General features: G+C 62.3%; 2 protein-coding genes across 2 annotated transcripts; one reads left to right on the forward strand and one right to left on the reverse strand.

Moving 5' to 3' along the window:
* The first annotated feature begins 4,608 nt into the window (after nucleotides 1–4,608).
* On the forward strand, nucleotides 4,609–6,153 carry LOC132075661 (gap junction gamma-1 protein-like). Its single transcript, XM_059476266.1, is given in 3 exon segments — nucleotides 4,609–5,475; nucleotides 5,477–5,792; nucleotides 5,921–6,153. Coding segments are annotated over 3 exon segments (1,179 nt in total). The 5' UTR covers nucleotides 4,609–4,620; the 3' UTR covers nucleotides 5,929–6,153.
* Nucleotides 6,154–7,793: 1,640 nt separating this feature from the next.
* On the reverse strand, nucleotides 7,794–9,897 carry INHA (inhibin subunit alpha). The gene is made up of 2 exons (XM_059476268.1): nucleotides 9,639–9,897; nucleotides 7,794–8,704 (listed from the first exon to the last, which is right to left on the reverse strand). Exons 1-2 carry the CDS (start codon nucleotides 9,895–9,897, stop codon nucleotides 7,971–7,973), a joined length of 993 nt encoding a protein of 330 aa, XP_059332251.1. The 3' UTR covers nucleotides 7,794–7,970.
* Between the last annotated feature and the right edge of the window lie 642 nt (nucleotides 9,898–10,539).

The following is a 10,539-nucleotide window of genomic DNA, read 5'->3' on the forward strand; positions in this document are numbered from 1 at the left end:
CAGGAACACCCAGGGCAACAGCACAGGGGAAGCTGGAGGGCTCTGACGCCAATGCTCGGATGCTGACAAGCACAGTAATGCTGTCCGTGGGCTGTGTGACACCAGCCCCAGGCCTGGCCTGCCAAGGCCATCCCCACCCTGCAGCCCAGGCTTGGGCTGAGCTGTGCTGTACAAAAATGCTGCAGCAGTGGTGCCTGACCCCAGTGCAACAAGCACCTTCTCTCTGGGCACAAGGGCTTCATTTTGCAGCGCCCCAGAGGTCACACTCCCGGTTTAACATGAGGCTGGTGAAACAGGGGCTTGTTTTTAATGCACTGAGCACCAGAGTCAAGGGGTCACATCGGTCCCTTACCCCTGGCAAACTGCTCGGCTGCCTGGGGTTGAAGCCAGGCTGGAGGCAAGCTTTCCAGGCTGGAAGCACTTGAAAACAAGTGGTTACAGTGGGAAAGCCACAAGTCACTTCAACTGCCAGGCAAGAGCAGGAGGTTGAACATGTGCTGCTTGACCTCCCCAGCATGCTGGAATGCCATCCTCATGCTGGCAGCCCACTGCCCTGTTCCCATCTCTCCATGCTGCACTGCAGGTGTCACTTTCCTGCAGCTCTGGGTTCCATTTCTGGAGCTGAAAGCTTCCCTACATCCCTCCAAAAACAAAGCTTGAGTTTCCATGCACAGCTTGATGTCTCCTTGCGTCCACCTCTTCCGTTTCTCCTGGCCTGGGATGGAGATTGTGACCAGAGTGTTTGTGCTGAATCTGGAACACACTTTTCCCTTACAGAAATGTTAATGCCACGGTTGCATGCATGAGAATGGAATTCAATGGAAACTATTTCTTCACGCCCTGGTCAAATTCCTCTCCATTTGCTGCAGCTCTCCCTCCACAGAACTTAATGTGTTACCTGGGACTGACCCATCCATGAGCTGGGCAGAAGGAAGGAGTGAGCAAGAGCCCAAAGCAGGGCCCTTTCCCCCAACCTGTTGTGCACACACCTGCATCTCTGTCAGGGTACAGAGCACTGCTCTGGGGGGCTCCAGCTGCCCTCCCATGTCAGAGCACTAAGCCCGTGTCCAGGCTCTGTGAATGCTGATGCAATGCCCTGGTGGCTTTGCTGATTTAGGGAAGAATAACCAAGACCCCACACTGGATGTGATGGCCACAGTCCCCATAACTCTCCTTGCCCCAGCCTCTTGGCCTTAGCCCTGCCCCAGCCAGCCCCAGTGCTGCACCAGAGTGCCAGTTCATAGAAACCCTTCAGCAGAAGGAGCAGGTGTTTCAGTAAGGAGAAGCAGTGCTTCATGAGCTTATGCAGACACCAGCTTTGGCATGACAATTCGGGTTGTGCAAGACTGCTCAGTATCCCTTTTCATCCCCACACAACGGGGCCCAGGATGTCAAGGGTGTGGTTGGCCCAGTGTGGAGACTCAGCCCCAACAAAATTCCCACAGAGCCAATTTTAGCAATGCAGAAGTTCAGTGGCCAGGGTCCCTCGGTGAAAGGACGGGGCACGTCTCCAGGGTGGTGACTCAAAGCCACTGCTGCCTCTATGCTGGCCTTGGCGGTGCAGTAGGCGACTCTAAGGGCACATCTCGAGGTGCTGCATGCTCAGCCCGGTGCTGCTGCAGGAACTTGGCCTGGGACACCAGAAGAAGCACGGGCTTCAAAAAGCTTGAGGCACTTTATCACCACACAGGCACGTCTTGTTCTGCGTTCCCACCATGTGTGCGGCCACCTCTCCTCTGTGCCACCAGATCTCTCCTTTCTTCCATCCTCGCTCTCCACTGGGCGGGGAAGAACGCTATTAGGAACAGGAGGTTATTGTGCAGAAGCCTCTCAGGCCGGAGCGGGGGCTCCCTCCTCTGACCCTGCGGCCGGACTCACCCCTGAAAATCCCGCGGGCTGAGCCGCACCTGCGGTTCGCAGCGAGCAGCGGGCAGGGAGGCTCCGCTTCGCCCAGGGAGGGAGCGGCCTCCCGGGAGCGCAGGGCTGCGCTGGGCGCGGACACAGAGCCGGTCAGCGGCGCCGGGCGGAACTGCTGGGGCGGGAGGCGCCTCTGGGAGAGTTTTGGCCGGCGCCGGTCCCGCCCGCAGCCCAGCGCGGCCTCCCGAGCCGCGGACCGGCAGCACCGAGGGCGGCACGGCCCGACGGGCGCAGGAGGCGCGGAGCGGAGCGGGGCGGGCCGGGGCCGCCGCTCGGGCCGCGTGGCGCGGGCGCTGCCGCCGCGGAGCGGGACCCGCGGGGCGGGGATGCAGCGGGGCGGTCGGTGCGCACCGGCGGGAGCGGGGCGGGAGCGGGGCGGGGCGGCCCCGGGCCCCTTTGTTCGGCGGGAGGCGGCGGCGCGCCGCCCCACCGCTTTGTCCGCCCTGCCGGCGGGAGCCGCTCGTCCCGGTGCGCCGTGAGTGGGGCCGGGGGGCTGCGGGAGGGAGCGGGGCGGCGGGGCAGGGCAGGGCCGGGCAGGCGGGCAGGGCACGGTCCCCGGGCGGCGGGAGCCCCAGGAGTGCGCTGGGGCCGCGGGCGGGCGGGATCGGACAGGCGGGGCCAGCTGGGCTGGAGGCCCTCGGGGCGCTGGAGTCGGTGGGAGCGGGGACCCGGGGAGGGCTGGGGTTGAGGGCTGGGTCCCCAGGGTAGCAGGGGTCAGTGGGACAGCGACCCCGGATGGGCAGGGGCCGGTGAGCCCCAGGGGAGGATGCTGCTGCTGTGCCCCGGGCAGGGGAAACTGGGGGTCTCCGGCAGGGCAGAGGGGACTGGGAGCCCCTCGCGGGGGGACTGGGGTCGGTAGGACTGAGGGGTGGGCGTGGGGCCCAGCCAAGGTATGTGGTGCTAGTCCTGACGCCCAGCGTGGCCGGGAGGCCCTGGGTGGCTGTGCTGCTTTGGAAACTGGCCTCTGGACACCTGCCCCGGCTGGGGGACAGCCTGCAGGTAGTTGTGCCCCGGCTGCCATCCCACGTTGCCAGCCATTCCCATGCCACACTTCCATAGTGTGCCGTTGCCATCACAGCAATGACACCCTATTTTTGATTTCCTTGGGCTTGGTACCTGTCATGGTTTGACATAGCTTGGGTTTTAGTTCCTGGAACTGTCCTCCTGCCTCATCCTCTCACCTTGTTCTTCACCCCGGTGCCAGGGTGGTGTGCTGCTAGAGACTGGGGTAAAGGCAGACACAAAGCACCCACCTTCCAGGGAGGTGCTGGGGGAGAGGGGCTCACACCTGGGAGACAGGGCAGCACTGAAACCTTGCAGGGCATATCACCACAGGAGGATGGTGGCCCTGATGTGCTGAATTTGGGCCCCTGGTGCCGCCAGCCTGTGCCACCTTCTGCAGCAAGAGCATGTCCCCAGCACAGATGCTTGTGCTGGAGGGACTGTTCTGCTTAGGTGAGGTTGGTCAGGAGGCTGGCTGAGCTTGGTGTTAGAGATCCTCTTGTTCTGGACAATAATGGAATCAGTGCAGCATCAATCATCATCTGCAGGGACATGCCCTGGCCAGAGGTGATGGGATGGGGCTGGCAGGGGCTGCTGGGGGCTCTGTGCAGACACATACCTTCTGCTCCCCCTGGGCCATCCCTGCCACCTGCTGCCCTGGCTTGCATCATCTCATCCACAAGCTGCTGAAACCAGGGTGGGCAGTGGGTGTGGGTGTCTTGTGTCTTCTTTGGTCGGGAGATGTGACATGGTCCTTGTAATTTCCTCCCCAATCTCTAGTGTCAGCCGTTTTGCCAGGGTTTTGTGCAATTCCTTGGCTACCCCACACTGCCCCTTGCTATCACTGTCCTGTTCCCTGTTCCACCCCTCACCAGCCCTTTCCATTGAGCTGCAGGGTGCTGTGAGCACTGGCCACTGCAGGCTCTGGGGGCTGGGGTCCTGCAGGAGAGAGGGTGCAGTATGGAGGTTTGGTGGGAGAGTGATGCTGCATCTCTACTGGCCCTCGGAGGAGAGCTCTGTGGAGTGAAGGGGACCTGGCTGGTTAGCACATGGTGGGGGGGATGCTGCCCTGGGGACCTGCCCCCCTCAGCCAGGGCTCAGGGCTGGCAGCTGCAGTTGGCCAGTGGAGCTGCCATGTGTTGCCTTCCTCCAGTGGCCCATGGACCCCCGTGGGAGGGTGTGAGTGCTTTCACAGGGTGTGACGCTGGTTAGGGACCTGTTCAGTGCCAGGTGATAAAAGGGTGTTGTGTCACTAGGGGAGAAGGAAGTGGTTCTGCTCCTGCTTGTCCCCTCACAGTCCCCAGCTGGTGCTGCCCTACCCTGGCATGTTTGCTCTGGTTGTGACTGTGCTCACTCTTCCCCTAGATATGTCCCTGCAGGCAATCAGGATGTCCCAGCCTTTCCCCATCCCTCCACCCACCTGGCTGGCGGCAGGATGGGAGCAGGATGCAGACGGGAGCACAGGGAGGCGGTGCTGAGCAGGGAATAAAGTTTTGGTGAGGCAGCTTCCTGAGTAGGGCTGTGTTTATGGATCTGTGGGTAAGGGAAGGGACAGTGGTGCTGGAAGAGGGAGCGGGACAGAGCGGGGCTAACGGCTGGCAGACTTCAGGGTCACGGTGAGATGTGAGATGCCTGTGAAATTACTCAGTGCCTCTTTGCCTGCCCCTTCCTTGCAGGATTTGAGTCAACTGCCTGGTCAGGATGAGCTGGAGTTTCCTGACGCGGCTCCTGGAGGAGATCAACAACCACTCGACCTTCGTGGGCAAGATCTGGCTGACCGTCCTCATCGTCTTCCGCATTGTGCTGACGGCCGTGGGGGGAGAGTCCATCTACTACGACGAGCAGAGCAAGTTTGTGTGCAACACGCAGCAGCCGGGCTGTGAGAACGTCTGCTACGACGCCTTCGCGCCCCTGTCCCACGTGCGCTTCTGGATCTTCCAGATCATCATGGTGGCGACGCCGTCGGTGCTCTACCTGGGCTTTGCCATGCACCGCATCGCCCGCATGCCCGAGGCCTCGCGGCGCCGGCCACCGGCAGCCCGGCGGGCGCGCATGCCCGTGGTGCGCCGGGGAGCCGGGCGAGACTACGAGGAGGCGGAAGATGACAATGAAGAAGATCCCATGATCTTTGAGGAGATCGAGGTGGAGAAGGAGAAGAGCCCAGAGGGCGGAGAGAAGCACGATGGCCGGCGCCGTATCAAGCAGGACGGGCTGATGCGTGCCTATGTGCTGCACCTGCTGTGCCGCTCCGTGCTGGAGATGGTGTTCCTCTTCGGGCAGTACCTGCTCTACCGCTTCGAGGTGAGCCCCTCCTACGTGTGCAGCCGCAGCCCCTGCCCACACACTGTCGACTGTTTTGTCTCCCGCCCCACTGAGAAGACCATCTTCCTCCTCATCATGTACGCTGTCAGCGGGCTCTGCCTCTTCCTCAACCTCTGCGAGCTCTTGCATCTTGGCGTGGGGCGTATCCGTGATGCCCTGAGCCGAGCCGATGGCCCCCCACTCCCAGCTGGCGACAGCCCTGCACCACAATACCCCAAGAAAGCGCCCAGCGCCCCCCCCCACCTACCACTCCCTGAAGAAGGAGCTGCCGCAAGCCCCGCTGACCAACAGCAAGCTGGACTACCGGGAGAGCCTGGCCCAGGGGCGCTTCGCCCTGGCTGGAGCTCCCCCGGTGCACGAGCTGGACCGGCTGCGTGAGCACCTGCGCCTGGCCCAGGAGCACCTGGAGGTGGCCTTCCACCTGCAGCCCCCGCCACGGCCCCCCAGCCCTGCCCGCAGCAGCAGCCCCGAGGCCAACGGCATCGCCGCCGAGCAGAACCGCCTCAACCTGGCCCACGAGAAGGGGACCGCCGCCTGCGACAGGACCACGGGTGAGCCGGGACGGGGGATGGATCCCGCCCACTGGGGTGGAGGAATGGGGGGCTGCCCCGAGGCTCCCCTGGAGAGAGGATGCTGTTCCCCCTGGAGTGGGTGCTAACCTGCTTTTTGCTCCCCACAGGGCTGTGAGTGTCGCCAGGGACGACAGCGGTGTCTGCCGGAGTGGCTGCCACTGCCACCATGGGATAGGCGTCCTGCCAGGAGCACAGGGCAAAGGATGCCACACACCTGCCCAGCGGGGCAGTCTGGACAGCCCTGTCCCGGTGGGCAGCAGAGGGGTCGGGGGCCATGGGGTTCATTCCTACTTAATTTTCAAAAAGGGAATATCTTATTTTTGTATGTTTTATAAACTCATCAACATGTGTACCCTGGCATTTTTATACTCCATCCCAATCTCCACTCTGGCCCTGTGCCCCCCCATCTCCTGTTTCACCCACTTTTCCTCCTCCCACACCCATTTTCCCCAGCATGTTGTTTTCACACCTCCCTGTGCCCCCCATGCCCTCTGCCACCCGTGGCAGCACTGGCTGGTGCTGTGCATGTGCTGGTGATTTTGGTACTGTTCCCTGAGGTGTGGGGGACTTAGGGGAGCAAGCTAGGGGTCTGGCTGGCCGGGCCAAGCTGTGGGACAGAGGGCTGGGCTGCCATTACTTTTGGAGGCGGTGGGAGAGGTTCTGGTGGCACTGCACTGCCAGAAAGTGACTTTGTACCCTGGGGGTCCGTGCTGCGCAGCATCCTGGCACGGGGCTGTGAGTTGCGTGGCTGGCCTGCTTGGAAATGTCTGTGCAGAGGTCAGGGGCTGTTGTTCCCACTGCCTCCGCCCTGTCCTGGCAGGCTGCCCTTGGACCAAAACTTGTCTCCTCCCACTCTGGCTGCAGGGCTGGGACCCCCTGCACGGAGCCAGACCCTGGCCTCACAGTGGGGACGTGGTGCCCCGAGCTGGGCTCGGCCGGGAGCCAGTGGAGCATTCCTCATCATCTCAGCCTGGGTCACATGGGGACTTTTGTAGCGTTGTTTTTTACTCAGAAATGATTGTCACTCTGTTTTTCTTTTTTTTTTTTTTTTTAATATCTATATTAGTAAAGGCTGAAGACGTTTTGTACTGAACTGCTGCATCCGCTCATTTGGGAGGAAGGGGTGGGAAGGGAATCCTGTGCGTCTGGGCCGGCGCTGCCGTGCGTGCCTTGGGACCTCCCTGCTGCCCTGGGTGACTCAGTCGTTCCTGCCGTGAGGAGGCGGCTGCGGCCAGCCAGGGCAGCCGTCATCATCCTTCTGGAGAGGGATTGCACTGGCCACGTTCCCATTTGGCCCTATCCCTGTCAGGGGGCCAGGCGAGGGGCTTTCCTCTGCCTCCCCATCCTCCCACCATGCCCGTGTCTCCCCAGCCCTCCGCTGCCCCTGTTCCTGCACAACCTGCTGCCCAGAGCAGAAGGGATGTTGCTCTGCTCTGCACACCCCTGCCTGGGGCAGGATCAAACCCAGCCACACCATGCCCATTTTGGCCAGCATACTCCAGTCCTCACTCTGGTACCCCAAATCAGAGCTAGATTCCTCTCACAGTATTTGCCCATCCCCTCATTTCTCCCTCTAGATAGAAGCTGGCACTTCTAGGCTGCTTTAGTAAAGGGAACAGGTTTATTTCACTCATCCCATGAAGCTTTCCAACAAGCTGTGCTGCTGGAAGAGGGCTCACTTGTAGTGCCATGTGTGCTACCAGCCCTGCCCACCAGTGTGAGGTTCATGGGCTCACCCAGGCACCTCCTGATTTTGCTGCAGCAGCCTGGCCCTGCCTGGAGCACGGGGGATGCTGTTGAACTCTGCAGCATCAGGAAGACACTGATCTTTGTGGAGGTGCAGAACTGCAGGAGGGAAGCAGGTGGGAGAGATGAGGGCTAATCTGGTTGCAGACGGCAGCCTGGCTTTGGCAGGACAGCGATGCCTTTGCCATAGGCTGTGCCTATCTATGCCCAGCCATGCCCTGATTTGCTCTGAACTGGGACTGGCCCTAGGCCAAGTCTGCCAGTGTGATGGTACCAGGGCCAGCCCAAAAATCCGGCGTGTGCAAGGGAGGGTGGTACAGCCAAACTGCCCCATCCCAGCAGCCAGGGTTCCACTGGGCAAGCAACTCCTCCTGGGTGGGCTCACGGTCCGGGGCTGGGCTGCAGGGTGCCCTAGACACAGGTGCAGTCCTGGGCCAGGATGTTGGGCACCGTCTCGTACTTGAAGGAGTATCCGCCGTCGGAGGTGGTGCGGACGCGCAGGGAGCGCATGGTGCCGGGCAGGGCGGCGCAGCACAGCTGCACACCCAGCCGGTGGCTCAGCCCGTGGCCTGCGGCGCAGCTCCCGTGGCAGTAGTGGAACACAAAGCTGCTGGGATGCACGATCCACTTGTCCCAGCCCAGCTCCTCGAAGGAGATGTTGAGGGAAGCCCGGCGGCAGTTGGTGTGGGCAGCAAGCTCCTCGGATGGACGCTGCAGCAGGCTCAGGGCGGCTGGGGACCAGGGCATGGCAGAGCGACGAGCCCTCTCGCTGCCCTTGGCCCGGGTGGTGGCCACCAGGAAAGGCATCTTGTCCCCATCAGCCAGGCAGGGGCAGCCAGGGCAGCGCACCAGGAGCACAAAGAGCGGCTGCCAGAGCTGGGGCAGCAGCACCGGGGCCAGGTGAAACACGGTCCAGTGCTCGGGCGTCTGCTCCACCATGGCCGGCACCGGCACCCGGCCCTGAGGTGACAGGGTCAGCACGTCAGGGGTGGAGTGGTTGGGGGTGGCCGAGGGGCCCGTGTAAAACCAGAGCTGGGCAGAAGTCACCACACGGCTCAGAGTGTGTGCCGAGGGCTGGAAGAGGTAGGTAAAAATCCCTTCTTCCTCCAGCAGCTTGTCTGGCTGTGTGGGCTCACAGGGAACATCTGTGGGGTGGGAAAACATGATCAGGGTGTGCAGCCAAATCTGGGGAGAATCCCCAATGCCAGATGGCAAGTGGGATGTTGCAGAGGTCCCTGGAGTGCTAGCAGGGCACCTGGCTGCTGGCACGGGCGGTGGCAGGGTGCAGGGCAGCTGATGTGCTGTGCAGCAGCTTCTGTGCTGTGCCCCACAGCTGATCCCTGCTATGCCCTAGGCTGGTCCATTACTGTCCCCTATGTCCCCTAGTATCCTGCCCCACAGCTGGTTAGCTTGCCCCTTTCCCCCAGAGTCCATATCATGCCCTGTCCTCCAGCATTCAGCCCCATAGCATTCAGCCCCATTCAGCCCCATTGCTGGTCATCCTGTCCCCGTGTCCCATCCTCTGCATCCTGACCATCTTCCCAGCATCCTGGCCCATCTCCCAGTCCTGTCCCATACCTGGTCATCCTGCTCCTTTCCCCCAGCATGTACATGCCATGCCATGCCATCCCATCCCATCCCATCCCCCAGCATTCTGCCCCATCCCTGCTGTTATAGCTGATCAACCTGCTCCATGCTTTAGCATCCTGCCCTGTCCCTTAGTATCCCAACCCACCTTCCAGTATCCCGCCCCATTCCCTAGCATCCCACCCTATTCCACCCTGCTCCTCAGCCCTCCCCATGTCTCTGCATCCTGCCTGGCCAGCTGTTTCCCAGCCTCTCAGCACCCTCTTGTGCTGCCTCTCCCTCTGCTGTCTGTCCTGAGCTGTTCTGCGTGTCCCTGCCTGCCATACCTTTCCATCTCCGGGTCTCCACCAAATCTCACTTGTGCCCATGTCCCAGCCTGGCACACCTTCCTCCCCTTCTCCCCCAGACCACCACATCAGCCTCTCCATCCTTCAGCATCTGCCTTGCTCCAACCCTCCACTCTGCTTCACCCTTTCATCAGGATGTCCTCACCTGTGGCAGGGAACAAGATCACCTGGGAGGTGTCCTCCAGCTCCTCTGGCTCCACTTCGGTGCTTTCAAGGACGTCTCTCCGGTGCACCCTCCTGGCTTCCATCTGCGGCTCCTCCTGGAGCAGCGGGGGGCTCAGGTGTTCCAGCACCCGGGCCCGCACCTTGGCCAGGACGAGCTGCCGGTCGGGGCCGGCCGCGGTGCAGCTGGCCAGGGCGGCGCTGGGCAGCATGGCAGGCAGCAGGTGCAGCAGCAGCAGCATGGCCGTGGGGCGCAGGGCTGGCAGGCTGGCAGCTCGGGGGGCTCCTCTGCCGCGGCCTTCTGCCTGCCCGCCCGGCCCGTCTGCCCGCGGCGCTCCCCCCGGGGCAGGGTGGCATTGAGATCTATCTGACACTGACGCAAACGTCTGCTCGCCGTGAATATTATCTCTGAGCTGCGAAAGCGCTGAGACGTCTGGAATGCGAGGACTGCAAGGACAGTGTGGTCTGGGGGGGCCGGCGCCTGGGCAGGGGGGTGTGTGTGGGGGATGCTGCCGGGGCTGTGTGTGTGTGGGGCTGGGGTGGTGCCAGGAGCCAAAGCTGGCAGGGATGCAGGGGGGTACCTTGGGTAGCTCTGCAGCTGCTGATGCTGGGCGCCCCCCAGGCGGAGGAGTTGAAGGTCTAGGGCTTCTGGGGAGCTAGTGGGAAGTGACAGCAGTTGTGCACAGCAGGGATATCTGGGCAAGGACCTGGTGGGGATCAGAGACCTGTGAGGATCTGGCATGGGGGAGGCACTTTGCAGGTGGCAGTGCCCAGGGCAGCCAAAATGTGAGGATGGGGCCTTGAAAAGGGCGAGGTGAGGGGCAGGGTGGTTGTGGCATCTCCATGTCAGTCAGGCGATTGGCAAGGTCCTGGGGACATGAAGC

Source organism: Ammospiza nelsoni, chromosome 7 (assembly GCF_027579445.1).
Source record: "Ammospiza nelsoni isolate bAmmNel1 chromosome 7, bAmmNel1.pri, whole genome shotgun sequence".
In the NCBI taxonomy this organism is placed as follows: domain Eukaryota; kingdom Metazoa; phylum Chordata; class Aves; order Passeriformes; family Passerellidae; genus Ammospiza; species Ammospiza nelsoni.

Bases quoted from the DNA above. Each gene is read 5' to 3' on its own strand.
- INHA (XM_059476268.1), bottom strand. From the start codon at position 9,897: ATGCTGCTGCTGCTGCACCTGCTGCCTGCCATGCTGCCCAGCGCCGCC. The intron at 8,705-9,638 runs GTGAGGACATCC...CCCACCCCACAG, and splicing joins GATCTTGTTCCCTGCCACAG to ATGTTCCCTGTGAGCCCACA.